The sequence below is a fragment of the Varroa jacobsoni genome, unplaced genomic scaffold (assembly GCF_002532875.2).
Source record: "Varroa jacobsoni isolate VJ856 unplaced genomic scaffold, vjacob_1.0 contig00310, whole genome shotgun sequence".
Lineage (NCBI taxonomy): Eukaryota > Metazoa > Arthropoda > Arachnida > Mesostigmata > Varroidae > Varroa > Varroa jacobsoni.
In genome coordinates, this window is record NW_019214447.1 from 1,179 (window position 1) to 25,836 (window position 24,658).

The following is a 24,658-nucleotide window of genomic DNA, read 5'->3' on the forward strand; positions in this document are numbered from 1 at the left end:
CCTTCAAAGCCATTGGAAAGGACGGCTGTCATGAAATATATGTGGCGATTCCCAAGTAGCTATGTATAAGGGCAAGTAGCTGTGTTGGAAGTGAATGAATGACTCTCGCTAATGCTAAAAATAAGTGTGGGTATGGGTTGGGTCTAATATTCATCAGTAATCTTTGTTATGATCAGGTTTTAAGTAAGTTCATCTCATCGTGCACTGATATTACGAAAGCTTTGGCGCTAACAAAACACAATTATAGACATCTCCATGCAATGTTTATATATGCATCATGAGGTTTCCAAAAAAATTCAGGAAGCTATAGCCAACGGACTTTTAAGCATACCCGCTGCTTGTCTTATTTTGCCTCGAAGTCGATCTAGCTTTGACCGACGAAGCTTTGTCTTATATCAGTATGTGGCTATTTAAGCAAAATTTATTTGTGCGACGCGAGGTTACAAGCGTAAACGACGTTCCCACACTTTTCCGCGCACAAATCGTGTCACCCATAGCATCATTATCGCGAAGTTGTTACAATCTACGACCATAACTTTTTTCATTTCATTGAAGCCCGAGAATTCATGAGAACCCGATCGACTGAGGGTCCATCAAATCATGATTGCTACTGATGATGGTGGAGTCCAATGAGCACTTTTTCCTATTGTTGATGAGGTCGAGCATTCATTTTGCTTCTCGCCACGCAAGGGAAAATCGATGGACCTAGCACATTACTATACCAAAATAAATGGGCTCGAATTCCAAATTTTCCGAATCAAATTGTTACCAATACTATATGATGTACTATTTCGAGCATAAGCCCGTCAATGTTACGAGTGGAACTACAGTCAAGACAAAGCTTTATATTGGCTTTACCGTTATGTAATCGACCGCTACTGGTGCTGCGGAAAAAACAATGAAGTTACCATTTTTTACCTTATACAACAAGTGAACCTTGTCTTTCGGGGACCAATAGACGCTTACCGCACGCAATTTTCGTACCGTGTGATGGTGCTAGATCATGTCAGCTATGTATATATATATGCATGCATGTACACAGATAAATCTAGAAGGAAACGATTCAAAGCGTAGCCGTATAAGTTCCTTTACCATATCATGATGTGTGTGCTGCGTAAAAGGTGGATCCATAGTTCCCGCGGAAGGCCTACAACCGCGATACGAATACGACCTTTGTTCATCCTGTTTAGGTTGACTGATGTTTTGAAAAGCGCTTGTACTGAACAATTGATACTGATTAGAAGGGAAAAAGGATTCCTGTAGTTGACGCAATGGAAACAATGTTGTAAGTTGAAAAGCAACAACTTCAAGGAACAAGGAAGATAACATCGACTTCCATGATCGTTTACCACTCACACCAATATTCATGTGTAATGAATGAAAGACACCTAAACATGATAATAAAGTTCAACACTTTCAGGGAATCGAATATGTCGGATCCATTCTTTGTTAAGATTTTGTACGTTTTTCATGGCGTAGGCGTATTTTATAGCTCACAGAGTGAGTGTTTTTTAGCTATTGATCATAGAGGTAAAACCCTACGTCATTATACAGTTAGAGGACCAACCTATTGTAGCTATATATTGCTGATGCCTTATCTAGCGCTGCCCCATTTCTTTTTCACGTTCAAGTTATTCTCGTGTTTTCCTGATCTGTCTGATAACTATGTATGACATATGTCATTATGCATGCCTCGGATTGAGTTTGGGTACTGAGGCGTATTTCTGAGACCTGGCTTTCGACTGTAGATGTATACGTGGTTCAAAGATCTTAAAGTTGTTAGGCAATCGGGTTTTTGGCGATTGTCGCACGTTTGCTAATCAGTGTTGACGAGCGAACAAATGACGGGCTAGTCAAGTGATTTCTATAGTGGTTTTAGTTAGCAGCATCGTCGTCTAGATAGCAGGCCTTAGATATAAGATCGCTTTCAAGACAGTTTGTCCGTTTAAACGAATCCGGAACGGCATCGTACGGAATCAGCCACAGTCCTCGAGTCAAACGGAGATGCACCGAATGATCACGTAAGCTTTGTCACTTTAACGACCTGCTTGGCGTCTGTGATGTGTCTGTCAGTGTATTGGCTTTATAAATATAATACTCTTACAAAATGCGTGGTCACGCGTGGAAGCGCAGCGAATCACTCTACGAGTGACTCGAGAAATCTTCACAAATACACTGAACATAAATACATGGAACAATAGTTTATTTACTCAAATTGTTTTCGAAAGTTCCTAAGTAGCTCTTTTTTTTTCTTTGTTTTATATTCCCTAAGAAATCATGTCGATAATAGCTAAATTGTAATTAGTTGAAAGAAAATTTTCTACCTCCTACCTAGATGTTGCATATATATATATATATATACACACATGTTTCATTACTGGTTTAGTACGGAAAGAACTCAAATGCAGCTATCAAAAACAGTCTACGATGAAAGGATCTCCAGATGATCTTATCTGAATATAAATTAGAAGACAACAAAAATTTGAGTTAGGCTTATTACAGGAAAAAGTGAGTGAAACCATTTTTGGCATAGAACAAACACGTTATTGACCTCCTTTCCATAAAAAAAGAAAAGTTTGTGCCAGAACTTAAAAAATACTCCCAATTCACTCCCAACACTGATAATCGAAGTGCACTAGTAGATGCCGCGTCCTGAGCTTGTCATACAGCTATTTCTATAACTGCTTTGTATTATAGACTAAGATAAGATTAACAAGAAAAAAAGATCCATACCTGAAAAGCATGTTTTCGTTTAACAGATTTTAGCGGAATTCATTACAGGCGTGCAGGCCATATGCGAATAGATTTTGATAGCCGGAAGAGACTATAAATCGTCTACTCAATAAGGGATGAACGCACAACAGATGTAAATATTTTGATGGAAAATGTTATCATAACAGGAAAACAGAGTGGAGCTAACAGAGAAAAGCGTATCGATACATTTGTGGGTACCGAAGGCAAGCGTACCCTTTTCCTAGGACATTTGCAGCAAGACAGCCTGATAGGTGAGCTCCTTTACAAGTACAAGTACACAATGCTTGTCGGTAACATGTATTCGGCGTTTTTGCGGAAGTCCCAATGCAGCTTTCAAATTAATTGGGTTATGCATATGCACGTAATCAAGCAGAGACTCGTGCGTACAGACAAGTCTGGCACGTACAACGTTCTTTCTAGACACCTGCCGCCAGCGTCGTGCACGAGGAGGTTGCTAGAAGTAGACGCTTTTCTCTATTCAATGCAATCTATGTAACAGGGTGTATGGCTGAATACATATGTTATGTGTGAGTTAGTTGTTTGTGCGGAGTGTGTTGGCAAGGGTCCCATTAGGAGATATCAGGCATGAACTAATACTTCGTCCAATTATAGAGTAAATCGTATATGAAGGAGCAGTAGCGTTTAAGTAGAAAAAAAAAGCGTCCTCGGCTATAAACGTTTGTGTTTATACTGGAATCATAGTTTCAATCTCAAGCGAGCATTCGCGCACTATGAAATCAATGAAGTTTTTCAAAAGTGAGTATACAGTTGATTGAATCATATATATAAATTGACAAATGAGCGACGATGAATACGACCAGTTTTGCTTACACGTTTTCGCTGTTAGCTCTCGAGCAATAGGTTTACATGTGTCTTTCTTTTTTTAATAGAACTATACAGAAAAAAGCCTTCCGTAAAGATCTTTGCTGCAGGCCAACAGATTAGGTAGCTGCCTTCCCAAAAAGCTGCCTAATAAACCGAGGACAGATACCAAGACAAATCTTGGGCGAACAGTGATGGAACAGATAAAAAAAGCCCGACGATAGCGCTGTCGAGACAGACAAGTCAAACCTACCGACTTGAAGAATACTGCACTTCCAAAGGATGTTTGCTTAATAAGAGCAAATGTTAAAGATTTGCTTGTCCTTTTTTAAGGCGGGCCTGTTTAATAGAAGTTCCTTAACAAGCAATGTTTGTTAAGGAAAATGATTTAGAGTTGATCCACTTGTAGATGCACTATTATTATGACGGTTGATACATATTTAAGTTAAACGGAAATGATGGTATTTACCGAGATTTTAGTTATAAGCGTTCTCGTGAAGCAGATCACTGACGGATTGATTTTCTATTGATATAGTTTGCAATATACGAAATATGTGTTTAGGAAAAACATTATACAATAAATAACTAACCAAGTTTCCTGGCTAGACTGAATAAGCTGCACGCGTCAGATAAGATGCATATATATGTGAGCTCCTATATACGGTAGTTGCTAGTTAATACTAAGCTAATAATAATAGTTAATAGATGCCAAACATCAGTACTTCAAGCAACTCAGGAAGAATGAACAAATACACACTCAAAGATATTTTATGGTGTATTCTCTTTGAGAGATCACGTAACTGGCAAAGCAATTGCCCCATAGGAGATCGATATCAACTGGCGACCTTTCCGGTGGCGTTCTTCGAACTGTAAGCGTATTAAGTTAATTGCATAAGTTATAGTGGCTGTTCAATGTCACTATCTGTAAGCATTACCAAGGCGAGCAACGAGGCGTATGCGGGCTACCAACACCTTGTGGCCATTATCGAACTTTATGCTATTACAGCATCTTCATCGAAAAATGGCTTCGTAAGCTATCTTGTAACAGCCGTCTAATGTGAGTTTCTCGTTTACTTAGATGTAAGTTTGGCTTGTACAGGTCAGACAACCTGTAATTATACTTAGCGAGAGGCCGTGGACCGAAGAGGCAAAAGGTGATTTCATACAAATACATACGGTGACCGTTTTTGTAATTTCAGCGCACCTTATTATACTCGACTGATTGGCTTTGTGCGTTTCGCTTCTGGTTCAGTTCTAGAATTAACTTTTGATAACTTCCGTAATTCACACTTGAAGTTATGTGCTCCTCGCCGTATGACTTTCCCTGCGCTCCTTACCTGCTCACAGTGATCAGTTTGCTTGCAATATGAGGATGTATTTACCTTAATTCTGAACGAGAAGCTTTATCTTGCTGATATATGCCGAAATTATACGATGCATCGAAGAAAAAGCAATGCACACATGATTAATTGTGCATTTGTTGATTATTTGCTTTTTTATTATTTTACTTAAAATGCAGTACCGCCTTCGTCTCGTGATTTTGCGCAGAACCCCGAAGAGAATCGCTTAAACGAGCCAGTCGATGTCAATACGTTGGCTGTGGCTTCCGTCAGCGGCTATCGAGGACGGTCATCATCTTGCACTCGTCGCGAAATGCCCAAGGCTGTAACAGTCATTCGATCGTCCAGTGATATCTCGCTGGCGTCTACCGTCGCCTTAGATGATTCCATCCATACTGCCGTTACCTCAGCTCAGTCCGACCTCGCAGCTGCGGCGGCAAGACAGCTTGAGATTGACGAGATGCGCAATTTCGTTCGTAAACAGAAAACTAAATTACCTGTACTTATGGATAGCTTTATGGACTTTGTAAGTCAACTAAAAGACTAAGAGTACATGTATATCTATCGTCAGTATTCTGCCCTTTGGTTTAGAGTAGATCACCGGGAATAGCAATGCTCTTAGTTGAACCTGTTTATCCAACCTAAATCGTAAGAGAAATGGCTGTTATATTATACGGTTTTTAGGTAGTTACACTCGCCGCAATCATTCGTGGACCGTACTCCAAATCCATGCGTGTCACCACCGCGGTCAGCCGTCTCAGATCATAAAATTAATATGAACACTGAGTACGTTTAGAAAGTGCTCCGTTCCATACGCTTTTCATTTCATTCTTTATCTACCCTGTATCTGTCATATCTGTGGAGATCATAGGTTGGTCACCAAATCGTTGCCGTGATGAACACGATAGCAAGTTACAAAGAGATCACCGAGGGGGCACGAGTTTCGCGCGCTGATGAGAAACGAATGAAGCTTGAGCATACCTTCTCTTTAAAGGTCAGATTCAATATCCTGCCAGAGCTCCAGGACGTCGGAAAGCTCATTAACAGCTATAGGTAAATACGGCGATTGGAAAACAATGAGCGGTGTTACACGCTGTGGGTGGAATTTGTCCAAGAAATAAGCTGTTAATATAACAATAACTGCGGTAAGCTTGTGAAACGCGTTCAATTTTTAGCTTACAGATAATAGAATATTGACTGATCAATAGTTTGCTATCGCCTATTTCAGCCATGAAAGCGATCCGGACAAACGGAAACTCCTCTGCCGGAGGACCAAGGAGACGCTCGACCGCATCTATAAAATGATCGCTTACCTTATGGATGGGGACTGCTTGCTAGAAAATTTTGCCAAATGCCACTCCAAGTCATATTCGAACCCGAGCAGGGGGAGTTACATAGATCACCAAATACAGATTCGCCATTGTTTGCTTAGCTACGGCAGGATTCACCGAGAAGCCGAAGATATGTACCGAGTGATGAAATTTAGCTAATAGCTCAACTTAAAGTTAAGCTCTAATAAACATTATCATAAACTCATTATACTCTACGGTCGCCACTTCGCAGCAACTGTGTCTATTTGACTACATATGAACCCGTTGCCGGCTCAACCTATTAGTTTTCTTCGTGCCCGCTACCTACATATACGTAATATCTCACGCCCATTTGAAATCCGCTCAAAATCTTTCAGTTAACTTTGGGAGGCAAACTCACTCGAAGACAAGGCACGGTGGCTTGCTATTTGTTCTTGCTTGGGCATTGTTTCGACTGTGAGTCATCCTGCATTCGTCTTTTGAAGAACGTTTCGTCTACGTATACACCCCGCCATCCCTTATTACGCTTCTTGATAAGTATTCCTGCTTGCGGTAGAACTCGTCAAACGTTCTCTCTTACAATGCGTACTGACTAGTTACTAGAGGCTAGTTTTTATTTACTCATACAGGACACAAGAACATGATATAATGGCGCATATGGTAGATCATGTTTTGTGGCCGTAGGGAGGATTGTCTATTTGAAAAACGTTCGGTTAGGGACGACGCTTGAAGGAGACAAAGTAATTTCCAGTTGGCGGAGACAACGATCGAAAGAGGGCTGTCTGCGTAAATTATGTTGTGTGTCTGTGATTCGAGAACGGCAACAATCGTTACAGGGCTAAATGATTTTTCTGTATAAAGCAACCTCTTAAGGCAATTTATGCAGTGCCAATATATTTATCCAGCCCAAGATTGATAAATGGTAACTGCTTGTGAAGTATGATATATCTGAAAATGCTACCCCTCAGACTGGCTATTCAGGCTATTAGAACGCAAGATCAGCCAGCTTATGTCAACATAGTCTTTATAAACTTGTATATTTCGTTGTTAATGTTGTCGTTGCGGAAAAGCTGTATACGTCCCGGGTACCATATATCCAAAATAAAAACAAGACTCATTGACTAAAAGCGATGCGAATTTAAACGTAAAATTCTAGCCCTTGAAGGAAAAACAATTAATGCAATAATAGGTGAAGTAGTTTCTATAACAAGTTATAATTGAGGTCGATTAAATGGACGGCAGACAAACAGAAGTTCTACACCATAGTAACATCTAATGAAATTAAGTGGTCAGCTACTCTCGCGCTCGTCGGCAAAGGATCTATCGCCGTTAGCTACGACCTTCCTAGCTGGTTTGTAGGTAAATAAAGTGCACCTCTACTGCGTAAATCCATGTAAAATTCAAGTGCATGATCTAATTAGAAGGCTACAATTAGAAGCTATAGGTTTGAATTTTAATTTGGATACCGGATTGGTCATGAAACCCACATGAGCTGCTAGGAGGGCCGGCCTGTGTGTCCCGACGTAGGCCCTCGTGGTGTATATTTTCTGTATTCTAGTCCCGTCTCCTTACCTGCTTTTCGATCGGATCGCTCACTCTGAAAACATAAACATGTGTTCCGAGTTCGAACGGTACCAAGCACGCCTCTAAACTAGAAAAATAGAATAGGCATATATTCGTTAGGATGCGTTTGTCTACGGGTGCGTGCGTTCGGCAATGCCTAGCACGACCAAAGTCGTACACTTGGAAATCTGTAAACAGAACAGTACACAGCGGCCATGTTTTACATTATGAAACTAATACAGTTTAGCTTAAGATAAGAAACAACTGTGAAGTAATCTATGAAGTTTTGAATCCTTGCATTCACTTAATCTGTGTACTAGATTAAGTGAAGAACGTAGAGTTCGATCGTTATCTTCTTCCACAGTCTATTTATATGAACATTTGACGCCTCACTTTGGAACACACACATCACTGAGTACCCGCGGCACACACAACCTCACGACTGCTAATAAAATCAAAACGATCGCAGTGAAGCAATAAGTTTACTTTATCCAGTCGACCACATTAGGCAAAAACGTCCGATTGCACATAAGCTTAGCATAATAAAAAGCCAGTAAAATACAAATATACTGCTATTTGTACGTTTTTTACGTTTGCTCGACGTAAAAGCGGCTCTAGTGATTGTAGTGTATAGATACACCGCGGGAAAACAGTTCCGTAATTCAAAATAAAGTGCCTGACAGTATAGTTTTTATCTTAAAACATATCAAAAGCTTCCCCGTTGACATAAATGCCATCCAAGGGCAGACAATCTTTTTTCGCTGTTACGGTCGAAATGTGTACAACATTTACATGCAAAAATTAATTTTTTAATCTCCTCACAAAATGTACAAAATTCAAATTTTTAAAAATAATTATTTTTTTCATGTAGTTGGATATTCTATTTTCTGCTAAGAAAACGATCGAGAATACTCAGGGTTTTAATATAGCGCACTTGTTTGGTTTTTCAAGAGGCTTAATATTTACATGGAATTTTCCAGTCAGTATCACCTTAAACTAACGAAATGATAGCGGTGGGGTAACTTCATTAGGGTTAACGATCAAGAGTTCCAGAAAGACCGGTTAGTTGCAGCGGAAGAGACGGGATAAATGGTAGAAATTGGAACAGCTGTTCCCAGACAACTAAATAACCGAGCAAGCTTGAGTGCCAGCTACGATTCCACAGGAAAGGCTTATAGGATAGTGTTAAATATAAGTAGCATTCGGCGCTCAGTGTGCACAATACAAAGGATGCACAATAGAACGATGAGCAGTTATTTATGCCTGGGTATTCGCAGGCGTTGAACGCCAGTCGATATATCGTGCGGTTTCGTATGCAGCGCACGTGAGGTAATCTGGGTTTAAAATCGGGAGTGGAGGCACACGTAGTTTTGTACTGGGGGCCAACCATCTAAAACAGCGCCTAACGACACAATCGAGGTCTTAGTTGTACATCGCTCGTATCGTTAGTTTGAACATGTGGATTTTATAGAAGCGACCTCTGCTAACGCTGCGTAACTCAAGCCCCGCTACATTAGAAATTCGTTTCCCACTTTTTGCTATCTTTTTCAATTTATCACTACTTAGGCATGAATGATCCAACTTCGAATATCCTTGTCTATGTTCATGGACTTAACTAACGCATTCTCCAAAAATTCGTAACGCTTGGGTCGCTTTTTGGCCTGACCGTGAGGAACCAACAATCATCAGCATGATTGCCCTAGAGGCACGACGCTGGCGTCGTAGGGGCCAATAGCGTTTTATTTCGTGTCCTGCCACATCAGACAAGTTCTAGAAGGTGACGATTAGAACGTAGCATACGGAGGAGGGCATCATCGATTGAGTTGGGCATTTGAAGGAGAAAGGGCTAGGAAGCTTATAAACGGAACCCATCGATTTTCACTTTAGCTATTATTACTGCAAGTATCGCTGGCGTTGCTATTAGCACTTAGAATGCGACCACGATAATACAATCTATTGTCCCCAATGGATCATTCTGCTGTTATGTAGCACGAAAAGAAGAAGAAGATAGCGAAGCCGTTAACCGAAAACGCAGCGGCGGGCGTTGCAGGCCATCGGGCCTTGAGGGTTAATTGGAAAGGCTCAGATGTCTACTACGGCTTGTATTGACATATATCAAACTCCATAGTGAGGCAGGACAGCTGCACATGATTGTGTCAAATACAGTCGAAGTGGTGAGACGCGAGCTTCATTTCGCTCCGTAAACTGCAACCGTTTTATGTGCTAATTCTAACTGGAGATACTGCTGTTGTAAGCAGCTAGTGAGTCGCGAGCAACATAGAGTGCAAAGGAACATATCGTGCTTATAGATGAAGTAGGGAACACTGCGTTTTACGTCCGTTGCTTAGATATACGCTATTGATCAGGCATTGCCTGGATTACTTGCTAGATGTTCAATGGTCCTTTTCTGTCATTATGTTGATTTGACGACGACGTCCTTACAAAGCTATACATTTTAAATAATTGCGTCTGAAAATTATTTAAATGAAGTTTTTCCTTTCCATTGTTCGTTGTGGTGCACAGGCTTATTGTCCCGTACTGAACTCTTCAAACTTCACTCTAGGTCTTTGTTAGGACTAGTGGTAACTCAGAAAAGAGGGAATGGGAGTGGCTTGTTCGCTTTTAGCTACGTCGATTCCAACTGAAGATGAAATTAAGGTAACGATTGGGCATCGAGTTGACGGGCATGTGAGACGGCGAATGGTTATCTTCGTATTTGGTTAGTAGTATTTTCTCCACATTTAATTCAATCTAGGTCCACACATGAGCTCCAATTAGTAACAACAAATGTTATTTTGCTGGCAAAGAGAAAACGCTACGACAATTACACACGTTATTCATGTAGACGACAGGTCATTGTAGTGTGTTCTGAGAAAAATATTCGAACTCGCATGTGTGTTCAACAGACGGATGTTCCATGGTGACTACACAGAGAAATGTGTTCTGAAGGACCTGTCTCACTTGGAGCGATTAATTGCCCACTCAGTCTCGTGCCGTTGTTCCTTTTTAATGGCTGTGTTTGCAGCTCTACGGCAGTAGTAGGACGCGTCGCTCGAAAATGGACTACATTAGAGATGGCTTGTAATCCATAATGACGAAGGGGTGACTCGACACGAGATCAATCGTCACGCAGACAAACAACGCTTGAATAAACTACACAGCACCTACGGTCGTCTGATCAGTCGTTATTCAATCTCCGAGTACAAAATACTAATTACTCGCTACTTTACCCACTGACATATTCGTCTGATGAAAAAAAAAATTAATATTACAGTAATGCCAATATGAACGTAATACTACAGGTTAGCGCGTCTGTTTCGCCGCCAGGCCTGTACGTGTTCATTACTCTGTATTTGTGCTGTCGTGACTCGAACATAAGTGCTAGCCACTTGAGTTACATCCATGAGGTCACTGCAGATATATGTGCAATGAAAGCGTAAGGTGGTCTAGATGGCCTGGTAAACCGGCAAACGTCAACGTGATACAGCATACTGGATCGTATTGCGTCAAGCATCTCGTTAGAAAGCCTATGAACTCTCTCTAGCATACATATAATAACAGAGTTTCTTCGTTGTCCTCCAATAAGGTAACGCACAAACCGTCCTGCCTGCCTGCCCGCCTGCCTACCATCAGCTCTTTCATCTACTGTAAAGCAGAAGCAGTAACGGTACGCGTAAGGGGCAGGAGGTGCAGACCTTTTAAACAGCCCGGCTAGTGCGTCTTAGAATGTTTGCAGTCCGACACGTATTTATGTAGGTACTTCACCGCCTTTGTAAGGGTAGTCATACTAAGGTAGTTACGCACTCGGATGAAGACAGGCTAAATTAGGGTAATTAAATGGACGACCAAGTTTACCCATTCAATATTCTCTATACTATCGTGTGGATAGAAACACGTTCAAATATTTAGTAGGGAACACATGCGTATCAAACTTTTCTAGGTGCTTCTCTAGGGAGGCGGCGTGGTGCAGGTGTTTGATATGTCCTTCTGAACCCTAACCAGTAAGCATGCTCCCAGGTTGGCTTAGACCTCAGCGTTGGGAAAGATCACTACGAGAAATTAATAAAAAGGAAAATAAAGAGTTTAAAAAAAGTCGCAACATGAGGAAATAATAAACTACATGATTATCAAGGTTAATAGCTGCTTGTGTTATTGCCATGCCGCGTCATAAGTTTGTTGCACAAAGCCTAGATAAGTCGAGCGAGACCCACCCCGATTGGGCCTTAAGTCCCCTGGCGGAGGCAAGTCTTTGCTGCCTTACCTGAACGAGATAGTTCTGAAAACCTGCTCGTATAAAAATGCAAGAAAACGCGCATTTATTCTTATTCAGCTATGCAACAGAGCGCTTGATCCAGTCAAATTATCCATAGTACTAATCTGATTTTATGGCTATCTATAAAATAATAGTTATATCATTTTATAGATAGATATAAATTCATATATATCATAGTGCAGAAATGAGGTTTAAATAAAATTAGGCTTTCATAAAGTAGGACTGTCGCATTCGTATTGCCACACGACCGACACTATTTTCGTCAGGCGCGGGCGTCATCGCTACATCAGCGCCAGCACGCAGCGTTTCTATAGATAAAGTTAACGCTACATTGTATCATATGACTTGAGAGAGCGATACGGCCGAATATCGAGTGGTCGTTAAAGCACGGTTCCTGCACAGGATGTACAATTCGGCGGTGAACTATTCACAAACGCCAGAAGTGGTAGACGGACCCAGGCGAGAGAAACTTCCTTTTAGGAACTTCATCAATAGCAGTTCCTATGCATTTTGAAAGCTTAGTAATCCAGTCAGCTAGAAACGCCTACTAAATGTGGCTTAGGATAAATGAACTTAAGGTAAATATATTCAATTTAGCCAGCAAAAACCTAATAAGACCTTGTGAATCATAAAGCCCAAATTCCAGAATTGCGAAATTTTTATGCAGTAAATTCAGTAAGCCACGACACGAATAAGCGTGACGTCGATACGCTTTGATTTTTGGACTTATGCTAAGACACGCCTCCAAATATTTGGACGTGAACAACACCAAATCTATGCGCTTAATGAATCCTATGGTAAGATATACTCACGTAACTCACGTAAACACAGTCCCCATATATATATATACACGCTTAATAAAGGTAGCAAATCTGTCAAAGGCAATCCCGTCTTCAAGCGTGATAGTGACAGATTTGCTTCTAGCCTATATATGTAGGGAACTTTTATTATTTTTTATTGATTTATTTTCATTATCTAATTAATCCCAATTAGGCGAAATAATGTATGTTGCCCAGGACGAGAACAACCGATCCGAGTCACCCGCGTCTTCCAGCAGCTATAATAATCAAATAATAATAGCATCGAGCTTCGCTTCAATCCATAACTCATAAATAGTGTTAAGCAAATAGTTTTTAGTTTAATATACTGTCATCATTACAATTACAGGTGGGCCAGGCTCATGCAAGGGCCGGATCGTTAGTGATCTACATCAGGGTTTCGGGCTGCACGTGATAGATGTTGAAAGTGTTTTGTTGAGACGCTCCGACAATATCAAGCTGACACTTGAAAATCTCCTACAGATTGTGGAGAAGGAAATGCGGAACGCCAGTGCAGAGGCCGGTTTCCTCATCGATCTCGTGCCAAACCTTCGGAACATTGAACGGTACGTTTTCGGTGTACCGGGCCTAGTTCTGATTCTAGCCAACGCCGAAGTGCCATTACCGCAACAGCAGCAGCAGCAGACGCAAGTACTGGCTTCAGTGTTGCTAAACACCAATATCAGCAGCTGGTATTGGTTAACACCAGCAACCCAACGGCCCGATAGCACAAAAGCTGCCAAACGTTTGAATTTATCTTCAAGGCGTTACCGGATAGTGGCTCATCTGTCACCTATTTTCTGTACAGATCGTACATGCTGGCTTTCGGGTTTCGTAAGTACAGATGGCTGAACCTAAAAGGCCGAAGTACTTCTGCGAAAGATCGTGCATAGAAGAAGTCGGCCTGCTCTTAGGCAATGTCTTGTGCGGGATCACTTTCTTTTCCAAATAAAGCAGGTGTATGCCGAGAGGGGTTCGATAGATTACTTCTAGTGAATTGTACCGCTGTTCATTAATGCCAGTAACAGACGCTTATTTGTTTAGAGCCATTTCGACATACAATAATAACAATAGCTATAAATTGGACAGCATTGCGAAACCATGACGGTTAGAGGAAAGTGTTTTTCTTGCCTTAATCTTCTCGTGTTATTATGATCATAACATCTGCGTGTGCGTGTTCTCGATGAATTCTAGATGTCTAACCCAGAGTAACGTACGCGCCGTACTTGAACGCTTTGAGAAAAACTGGCCAGTGGCGTTTGCCTTAACACTCTACGGCAAGCTGTTCGTGCAGTCACCTAACGCTGAACAAATTCTCCTTGACATGCAGGTGGAAGGAGCTCACGACGAGCGTGATGCCAACCGAATTCGGGTAAAGACCTTCTTTTAATCTCTTTTTAAGCTTTCCTCACTTTTTCCAATTATACATACGTGGAACGACAAACTTATCTGATTCAACTTCTGGAGTTTCTAAAACTTCTAAAAGAACTTTCTAAAATTAGCTAATATGAAAGCCGGTCGGGTCTTCCTGTGGCGAAAGGGAAACAGAGCAAGTCCGTAGGATCCAGTGGGGTGCGAGCGCGACAATGTCAAAGAAGGCGCCATTCGATCAGTTTATCGCAGCTAAACTTTCTGTAGCTCTATTTCAGATGACGGGGCGATACTGTTGGTTCTAGTTACACGTAGCTTAACAGAATGTTACCTGAATATGGTTGCAAAAGATTTTTACGATGAATCGATGTTTAAGTAAAGCTAACGAATCGATAGTGGGAGCCTGCACCCATTGCAGATGTCCTAATTGTCCCTTCAGCCCGATGGTCCCTTCAAGAATAGTGATCGCCGGAAGCAGTATATGGGTGCTATTGTTTTTTAACTCCCAAACGACTTTCCAGTACAGTCCGACTTTTTTTTTGGTCTAGATTTGTGTTAGCTATTGGTCGCTTACTGAAGTTATTTCTTCTTAAGTTATACAGTATGTTAACGGACTAATTGTAATGATAAAACGGTACAATCAAGAGAGGAGAAATCAAGCATCAAGGGAGATTTTTTCTAGCTGGAATTCTAACAAGATTAGCACAGTGAGATAGCTGATAATTGGAACGGAGTAGTAAAGAAAAAGAGCCCCAACGTAAAGGAATCTAAACGATGTGATCGAACGATTGAGTCGGAAACATATCATTACTGTGACTGGATTCTGCGATGAGATAACATTATTATGTCACAAGCCTTAATTTATTTCTAAATTCTCTCTAATATCCATTAAATTCATTTGTTGTATAGCAGGCCGAGGTTTCAGTATGAGAATAGGATCACTGCAGTGAAGCTAGCGTAACGGGTCTATTAGTAAAAACTAATGCTACAAAATAACACGCTAGCAGGACAAAGGTATATAGATCAATGAAGTAGGACAATTAATTAATTGAAATAGAATTACGATAACACGATAGCTTCCGCAACATTTTGTTGTCGAGCGTAAGTGATGTAAGTTGCATGTGGCGATTACCAAATCCGCCAGTATTAGAGGAGGCTGACGATGAGATAACTTGGGCGTCACTGGTTGACAATTTTAATATTGAGCCATTGTTTACATTAGGCGGCAAAAACAAGTTCCTAGAAAAGCCAGCTGGCCCGTAAAGTAACTAATATTATTATCTATGCGTTTACATATTACAGAAAAGGTGTACCTCGTTCGCAGCGAGCATTCAGCCGATCATGTCGTATTTCTGTGAACGTATTGTACGAGTCAAGCACGACGGAGTCAATTACGAGAGGCTGTGGAATACCGTAATGGACCTCTTTTGGGATCTTGGCTTAAAGGCCCGGGCACCTGTCACGACCACGGTCTATTTTCTTCTCGGTAACAATAGCAAAATACGCTAAAAATAAATTGTTAGATTTATGACCGTTTTCTCTGTCTAAGCGGGGTCTATTTAACGAAAATCAATGTTCGCTATCAGAGAAATGACACGCTTCAAGATAACTTCAGTAAATCTTCGACCTTGTTCCCTGTTTGGCTCTGAAGTGATAACTGACATGTGTTCATTTTACTCGCTTTAGAAATAGATAGAAAGGTACAGGTAATCATGAACCTCTAGCCAAATAATAGCGAAACATTCCAGGCCCGTTTTTATTATACGTGTGTGTGTGTGTGTGTGTGTGTGTGTGTGTGCTTACTATAATTTCTGCGTCTCTGCACTAGTTAATCAACAGTGAAATAGGATAGTGTAATTTGTTGATTTCTAGAACGCCGGCCTATTCACTCTTCATTTGCATAGCAATACAATGGGTATTTCTATCCAGTGTCATGCACACGCTATTATCGGTATACCATATTTTTTAACCTGATTTATGGCTAATGGTTTATGTCGCTTGAGCATACTGGCTTTGAGAAGAGTAGGTTCCTATGGCAGTTAGGATCATTCCGAACGAAAGATCCTTCTTGACGTAGAGCTTCAAAGAAGTCGCTCTACTTGAAAGAAAGCGCTTCTCGCCAAGTTTTGACGTCTTCTTAGCTGCAGTTCCATCCTGTTACCTCGCCGAGATGCAAGATCTTATCTTCATGTATTCATATCCTCCTCAAGCCTTGTTGCAGCCTCTGGGCTGCTGTGTATGAGCTTGTTGAAAGCACAGAAAATGTGCACATATTGATCAACACAACAAATTGATCAATTAGAAGGCTTCACTATTCGACACGCTTAACTTCTGCCACAAGCTTGTCCATATCAAATCACCTTACAGCTAGATGAGCTTGTACGTGCATACACTCTTATAATAAAAGTATAACAAGAAGCAAAGACCTACTGCCACTCAGTAAGGTTAATAAGTGGCGACATGTCGCTGCGAGTTATCGGAGTCGTGGTAACGGAAATTATCAAAATAAACTCTATATAGTCCGTGTACACACCACACCATAGAGCGACAAGAAAGCGTAACGCGACCTTTCGTGTCAGCAGCGGCAGTCGAGAGTTAATATATGCTACGCTATAACACTCAACATTTATTGCGAGATACCTTCTTAAAGGTTTCTTGCCGACTGGACGCCGTTGGTCGACTAACAGAGTCCTGCCAGGAACCAGTGGTGTCCCGTACGGTCTGTCCGTACAGCTGGCTTATTGGTTACCAGCTTGCTCGTCTTGCAATTGCTTGCTCACCTGTCTGTCGTGATGGCAGCTATACGGCATACACACGATCTATCCCCTTGGATCTGCCCAGTTCCGAATGTAACAGCAACAAACTAACGGACGAAGCCTATAAATAGCCCGGTCTCGCCGCTCAACTCTTTTCCACCACTGTGACCCGTTGCTACTGCGGCCTACGCCGACAGGGCGATGTACCAAGAAGACTATCAGATTACTGAATACTTTTACATGCATAAACAAACAGGTGCGCTCATACCCGAGAAGATACAACACGACCTAAACGTCCAAACTTTATATACCTACACACAGTCCTGTGTGTATGCATAGACGACTACCCTTAGGTGCATCTGACCCTCGACACGAGGGTAGCTGTGGCAGTTGTTTTCGACCCCTTCCGCTCCTTGTACCTCTGAGTGCTTTCTCGCACACACTAGTGATAGTTAGGGGCATCTGCCCTACCACTCAATAAAGGGCTATGGCTGTCGATGGCAGCTTTCTCTAGCTTTGACCTCTGCTAGTATCGAACATGTTCGTCTTAATCACTTAAACGAATCTCTGGCCATGCCTGACCGTAGGATGTCTATTTATGTCTGTTTGTCCTTTCTACCGGGGCAGTCATCTTCGCTTAGGCAAGCTGCCTTACCTGTCGCTCGCTGTTCAGTTACGTGATTACCCGCCTGTCTGTACATTCGAATATCTTTCTTTGCTTCTACAAGTGATGCCAACGACTCTAACAGTATTTGCGGGGTCCTGCACTTTTCTTATGTGTCAATTTTCAGTTATAGTAAATGGCATGAGATTGTCGAGCATGCATAGTATCACCGATATCTGTATTGCCAATAGCAGTGTTTTTAATTATGCGACTGCCTCAAGGTTTGTTGATAAGCTCAAAGTTTCTGCATAAGTCCGACGTAATTGTTAACACGTCATGATGGATACGTCGCTTTAGCTCTTGATTGTAGAACGTTTCATCCCAAACACCTTGCTACTCAAAAAACTTTAACGACATTATGTCGCATGAACACCATGACCACGGTACAGCCCGTGCATTGATTAAATTTGTTTTTTCTATAAATACAGTGATTCGTACATACAATGGCACCGTCTTGTCAAAAGTACATATTGTCTAAAGTAAGCTTCACCAGTTTCAACTACTGGAAGTCTATCGACATGTCGATCGATCATCATCGACATCGAGAACCTTAAACAGCTTAATAGAAAAAACAGTGCGATAGTACGTCCTATTTAAAGGTCGGTTACTTTAGCGATCTAAAATGTTCATTGGTAAATGACGTGAAGGTATTCATATGATACTATGCGGTATTTTTTTTGCTCACTGTTTGAATCGAATAGTAACATAAATTATCAGAGAAGATTATTCTTCATACAAAATGGAAAGCGACGCAGGAAGCGTACGAGTCTTCGCATGGTCTGAATACTTGAGCTACTGGTTTAATTGAATCTTACAGCCCCAATAGGCGAACCCTGTGTGTAACATACATCACGCAATTCTGTGCCAAGAGCTGTGTAAATCTCCTATCGTATCCGCAGCTACTACTGCATAAATACCGTGAATGTTTGGAGTACAACAAAAGTACCCCCTAAACTTTTTACGGAACGCCATTGAAAGTTTTTCAAAGTTATAGCATATGTATGTAGTACGTGTGATGTACTAAACTGTTTTGAGCACTGCGCCCAAAAAATAGATGTTTTTTTTTTAAGAAAAAAAAAACGTACATATTGGATAAGTCGGATTTTCCAATTTAAGTGTACGAATATCATTTCAAGTAGATCCGCGACCGGGCTGTAGTGCAACACCATGTGTACATATAGATGACGCGTAACGTATTTTACTGCATTTACCCTTTCTATGTGACTATTATAGAAAAACGCGAGGCGCTCCGACTACCGCAGTATGCGAACAACGAGGGAAGCCTTCCGCGGGTCCCCTTTATATTACCGCCGTACCTGCGAGCTGTAAGTGAGTGTGACCTTATTTGTACCCCACAGCCTCACAGATTTGGCCTCTCAATCAGTTGCTTACACTATCCACCCTCTACCTGTTCAAGTTCGGTCATGACTAATACCTGCTATCGTCCGTACATACGCATGTACGTACATAGCACACTTAACAACCACTGGCCATTCCTGATTCCGTCTCTCCAACCGCTCCCCCATCCCGGCTGACTTTTCCACCCACTGACTAGTAGTACTACTACTATCATCACCAGCACGATTACTGAGTTGCGCTTTTCCCTTTCGAGGAGAACGAGAAAAAGGAAAATAGTTGAGGACGAGCAGGCAGAAGTGGCCATGTTTGTCGGGAACGTACTGATAATGGACATTGCGAATTCTCTTTCCACCGATAACGGCGACGACGATGAACAGCCTGAGAGCTTGATGATCATCCGTTTATCACGTTAAGCGTAAACTTTTCTTCACCTACTTATATAGAAACGCTGATGTGCCAATTCGAGTTCAAAGTGCTAAACAGATCGCTAACGTAAAATCAAGTAAATATTAAATACGTTCGGACATCCCCGGGTCTTTCGAATAGTGAAATAAGGACAAAACATATAGCTTAACTACGCCCATATATATATATATATATATATATATAAAAAGCGAGACCATTAGATACTGGTTTAATATGAACAATACCTTTTACGTGTCTATTGCTATAATAACTATTAATACAACGTATTCAGTCGCCTACAAATCTGTCCTGTTGATTTGGCCATTGTCCTTATAATGTTCCACTGGCAGCGAACACACAGTAGCAGCAATATGCATATCTCTTTAGGCAAACTTTTATGCTGCTTTGATTCATTTTACTGTAATTACACCTCTATACCATTGGGCATGTAGGCTCTCATCTGCTCTACTGCTGGCCGTACGAGCCCATAGCTTCCGGTGAGGGCAGGCGATACGTGGCCTAGCCTTGCAGAAGACTGCAAGAGAACCCTAATGGAAACGTTGGATTTAAAGGCCTATTCCGCCATCGTCGCCCCCGCCCCGGCCAAAGAAGGTTCGTGCGGCAGCGATAAAAAGCCGGTAAGCATGGGATAGAAGGTAGAGTGACTATACAGTTCCATCATCGTTATCGCGATCTTGACAGCGCACCTCGACGCTCCTCGCACCCAGCGCCAGTGACATCTTATAAGGACTCGCTTATGGCGTACGCTTTTAACTTTCTGTTGCCGTCGTTCTCTCGCGTAGGGGCGCCCTCACGCTAGGGGCAACCCTGCGGTTTTTTTTTCGCAAACTTCAGATTGAACCAGATAAGGAAATGCATGACGTCTTTTTTTGTTTCATTTGTTTCTTCTGTAAAGAATATATATATATATATATATATGGACGTTTCAATATGCAATAGTCTGAACAGCAGTTGTCTGAGCGTGACGTGGGCCCTTTTTGGGACCATTGAATTTCGGGCATATATATACTATCGGATGTTATTCATGCTGACTTTACAAAGAAACGGATAAGTAATTTATTTATTTATAGAATAGAACTCAGCTGGCTAAAAATGCGTATATATGTTAAACTAATAAGCCGTTATAGTTTTACGCTTATTAAACCAGACGTCGAACAAAAAATGACTTTCATCATGTTTTTACTTTTTTTTTACGTTTTTACTTACTATGATGTAGCAAATTTGCCTAACATGGCAGGATTTATATATCGGTTTCTTTAATCATAATGGTAGCCCTTCTAAAAAAAGAAGCATTTGCCCTTTAGTTAACTCCCTGAATTACTGATTTCTTCTACGAAATCATTAATTGCCCACATATGACCAGCTCTGGCCCATATAACCTCACCCTATGGGTTTATATGGGCTTTTCTAAAAAATAAATTAATAGTAGTATTACCCACTTTCGTCATAGTATAATTCAGCTTTTTTTTTGTCGAATAAACATGTATGTTCCTTTTTTCGCTCGGCACCGATTATTTTAGCCGTAGCGTTAAACAAATTTTGACCCATATAGCCCCACCTTCTCGTTACTAATATGGCTTTTTTTGGTCGGTGTTGAATGTTCGTGGCTCGTCGAATTATGGGACTACAATAACTGCTGTGTATTTTGACGTATAATAAGTAGTATTTGTACGGCTTTGTAAATCTAGAATGTGTACAAAACAGAAAATTTTGTAATTTTATATAGCACGACCGGGATCAGCGACGGAGTATTAAGGCTCATCATATCATGTGCCTCCAACAGCAGGTCGACTTGTACGCAGTGCTGAGTCAGAAAGAGAAATAATGTCCTGGTTCGGTGTCATAGTTCGGACATCGATGTTACTGCTCAAAACGGTCTTTTTTTTTTCTCTTCTTAAATATCCGATATGTAACAGCAACAGAAGGACAGCAGTCAGGCCAAGGTGCTAATGGCAATGACAAATCCACGACCTACTCTCATCTGTTTATCTGCTCTGATCTCTTCTTACAACAGTTAAAATTGGGACCTTGCTGGATATTAGTCCAGGTTCACGTCGTGTTAATTTCAGGGGATTGTATAATATCGACCTTAGCTATTCTAGAATGTCCGAGAACACTCTCTTTACAACTAAACGAATCAATCAAATCTATATATTTACCTTTATCAGGTAATATGCCGACACCCCTCTTAAAATTCTGTTCCCTTTGCGTTCAGAGTTGACGTCTAGTTTTGGCTCGTTATCTAAACAGCTAGAACGTTCGAAGATCGGTGAAGTGATGGCGCTACAAACCAGAAGTTCAATAACAAGTTGTGTGCTTTATATCTTCCTTTGAATATTTGACTCTTAGTCAGCCATTACTGGGATAGCATGGGTAACGTTATTCTGTACAGGGTACCGTACATCTGAAAATGCATACATACAGCCATCCACTGAGACACGTGAGAGCACAGCTAGTTACCCCCTGGATTTTACTGACTTAAGGATGATGTACTTGTTTGTTTAGAACATAATTTTTCGACAAGAACAAAACACAGTTACTAAGTGTTCACCCTTGCTTATTGGATTCAATCGTATTTTATGTTATTGGTCTTGACAGGTATTATCTTCATGACGCTTGCAGTGCCTTAACTAACGTACTCTTTAGGTGCACTTTATAGACATAGTCTTCGCTTGATATTTAAATCCCAATGAGCTTTTCCTGTCTTTCACGTATGCCTTTTTCGCTTTTACTAAGCCTGACACAGTTCCTTTAGCACTGCCGGTTTTATGTAAGTTGTTTAACATAATTATCGTTTTCGTATTCGTAGCGTGACGTATTCGACGGCGTTAGTACACAGATTTCAAAGCAGGCTTCTTCTCATCGGGAAAAATTTGTTGCTCATTTGTACCCATTTATGGAACGCATTGAATGGGAAGAAGAACCTAAGGAAGCGAAGACCACTCTTCATCCTCCTATTCGTTGCAAGCAGCCACTCTTCTTGTTACCGGTACGTTTCATAAGGTATTCTTCACGGCGGTCGCTCTGTTGCGAATTTCAGTCGAACTTTTCCCTGTTATCACCGTTATTAGACTAATTTCTAATTTACATACGCTGTTTTGGACCATTATTTTAGCAAAATCGACCGGAATAGCGATTATATCTGATTGTGTTGCTCAAGCTTAACGCTGGCTGAATTTGAGCAGCAAGAATTAATACGAATTTTTATAGTATTGGCAGATGTCCTATTGGCTATAGTAAATACGGATTATTTACTATAGCCAATAGAACATCTGCTGAAGTATATTCTCTACCGGTGCCTTCTTAAGTCCCTTGAGGTCGTTCGAAGGATCAAAATGCTAATTGTTCAGTCCATCAAAGGGAACTGTTTATATTTAGCTCTATGATCGTTTGATTGCCGAAATCGGGTCGTGATCCACAGTGGATTGGTCAATTTTTCCTGCAGACAAAAGGGTTCTTTTCTCAAATATGGTCTAATCCCTATAGCGTCTTGGCTCCTTCTAGATATATTCTGGTCGTAAGTGTTTATTTCTACCCCAATCGTCAATGCAATATATAGCTATGAAATGGTTTTATGTGAAGTTCAACCATATAGTGTCTTGTCACTAGGAAAATTGGTATAATTTTTTTTTATCATAGTCAAGATGTGAAATTGTGTTTCATCGAAATGCCCGTTCGAATTGTTTCTTTTACATTGGAAAACATATAATATTGTTACCAGTTAATTTCGAAAATCTGTGACAAAGATGGAATACTTACGGTGATTTAGCGTTAAGAAATGTTGATATAAAACGTCTCCGTGACAGAGCGTTTCATTCAGTTTCGTAGAAAGTTATTGCTTTCCATTTTGCCAATTTATAAGATATGCTTATGCCGCAATCATCCTTGGGATCTGTGTAAGATTGTCGAAGGCATTGAGAACATTCTTATTATACATATATATACGCATATCAAAGATGACAAAATTGGCTGAGATAGGTGTTATATCTTGCCAACCTTTTTAGTGTTGCACATTTGCCATAGGCATCTTCTCACATTGTGTAGAATATAAATGGGTTATGAAATGCGGTCAAATTCGCAGCTGGAAATCATTGCGTGGAAGCATCTCGTACGTTGAACAATGACCTAACTACTAGTAGCTCCTGGACCATCATTCCCTTCCAATATTACTTTTATCTAGTTTGCATTAAATAAGCAATCATGTAGATGACAACAACGGTCTTCAAATCAAATGTCGGGCTTCGTAATTATCGTTTGCTTGATGAGGTCTTCTGCAGATGCTCAATGATGGGGCTGTTCCGGTGGAGCGGCGTTTGCTAGCCACTACTCAGGGTGATCAGTGCATCTTCTCTGCTGACATCGGAATATCGGACTGTCGACGAGTTGTCGAACATTACGCTCAGGCGAGAGCAGCTGCCACGTCGATTCCTCAGACGAAGTGACAACTTCATCATGACGCACTCGGAAGATCGAAACAGCTGAAGCACCAGACTGATCTCATCACCGCTATTTCCGGTCACCGCTATTTATATAAACGCTTAGAGGGGAACAAGTCAAGGGCTTACGGCTACTCTATCTAGCCAGACGCAGATACAACAGCATCGCTTATAAAATAATATATTTTAGACTGAATATTTCCATCTGAGCAACGACAAAGCTGCCATAGTAATAGAATCATGCATGATTTCTCGTTTATTAGATAAATGCTAAATGTAACTATTTCAGGAAGCTCTACCATGACACTGATTCTAACAGCAAAAAGTAGCAAATTTAAATAAATACAAAATGTGCAGTTTTGGCTTTTCTCTAAGCAATTTCGTAATGAGGTATGTATCGACACCTCGTTTGTCGAAGGCAAAATTATTCTAGAGATTTAAAAGAATAGGTCATTTAAAGATAACCCATTTTCTAAAATCAAAATGTATTACTTGTTACGCGTTAGTGCCTTAGGCAATCGTATTATGGCGTGTTTACTTGGACTGCTTAATGCACATGGTTCAAATCATCATCTGCCATAAAGTTCGCCTCAACATCTACAAAACTCGAACTGGACGCGATGTTCTAACGATACATAAACAGGGGATGTCCTGTCAGAGTGCAGGATATAAGCGAGGCCATGTTTTGAGTGAACCCCTATCAGATTTTATCAGGTTTATCAGGTTTTATCAGATTTATTCGTTTTCTGCTGGGCTAGCTGACCTT

General features: G+C 40.9%; 2 protein-coding genes across 6 annotated transcripts; both read left to right on the forward strand.

The window, feature by feature from the left end:
• Positions 1-1,602: 1,602 nt before the first annotated feature.
• Positions 1,603-7,353, forward strand: LOC147752039 (uncharacterized). 3 transcript variants are annotated; one of them, XM_086972771.1, is made up of 5 exons: positions 1,603-2,021; positions 2,901-3,005; positions 5,125-5,442; positions 5,788-5,969; positions 6,145-7,353. In XM_086972771.1, exons 3-5 carry the CDS (start codon positions 5,230-5,232, stop codon positions 6,404-6,406), a joined length of 657 nt encoding a protein of 218 aa, XP_086828897.1. In that variant the 5' UTR covers positions 1,603-2,021; positions 2,901-3,005; positions 5,125-5,229; the 3' UTR covers positions 6,407-7,353. The 3 variants fall into 3 exon arrangements, with proteins under 3 accessions (XP_086828897.1, XP_086828898.1, XP_086828899.1); XM_086972772.1 differs by lacking the exon at positions 2,901-3,005 and having other exon boundaries at positions 5,096-5,442; XM_086972773.1 differs by lacking the exon at positions 2,901-3,005.
• Positions 3,054-24,248, forward strand: LOC111271065 (uncharacterized). Of its 3 annotated transcripts, none has more exons than XM_022851635.2 (7): positions 3,054-3,510; positions 13,230-13,446; positions 14,075-14,252; positions 15,554-15,737; positions 18,905-18,996; positions 22,266-22,445; positions 23,723-24,248. In XM_022851635.2, exons 1-7 carry the CDS (start codon positions 3,486-3,488, stop codon positions 23,774-23,776), a joined length of 930 nt encoding a protein of 309 aa, XP_022707370.1. In that variant the 5' UTR covers positions 3,054-3,485; the 3' UTR covers positions 23,777-24,248. The 3 variants fall into 3 exon arrangements, with proteins under 3 accessions (XP_022707370.1, XP_022707369.1, XP_086828896.1); XM_022851634.2 differs by having other exon boundaries at positions 3,068-3,510; positions 23,734-24,248; XM_086972770.1 differs by lacking the exon at positions 3,054-3,510 and adding an exon at positions 12,190-12,859 and having other exon boundaries at positions 23,734-24,248.
• Positions 24,249-24,658: the final 410 nt, after the last annotated feature.

What these genes read in the sequence shown, in the direction of transcription:
- LOC111271065 (XM_022851634.2), top strand. Translation starts at nt 3,486, where the DNA reads ATGAAATCAATGAAGTTTTTCAAAA. An exon ending in ATCAATGAAGTTTTTCAAAA is followed by an intron (nt 3,511 to 13,229) that starts GTGAGTATACAG and finishes TTACAATTACAG; the next exon opens with GTGGGCCAGGCTCATGCAAG. An exon ending in AGCCACTCTTCTTGTTACCG is followed by an intron (nt 22,446 to 23,733) that starts GTACGTTTCATA and finishes GGTCTTCTGCAG; the next exon opens with ATGCTCAATGATGGGGCTGT.
- LOC147752039 (XM_086972771.1), top strand. Translation starts at nt 5,230, where the DNA reads ATGCCCAAGGCTGTAACAGTCATTCGATCGTCCAGTGATATCTCGCTG. An exon ending in TGGATAGCTTTATGGACTTT is followed by an intron (nt 5,443 to 5,787) that starts GTAAGTCAACTA and finishes TGGAGATCATAG; the next exon opens with GTTGGTCACCAAATCGTTGC. An exon ending in AAGCTCATTAACAGCTATAG is followed by an intron (nt 5,970 to 6,144) that starts GTAAATACGGCG and finishes CGCCTATTTCAG; the next exon opens with CCATGAAAGCGATCCGGACA.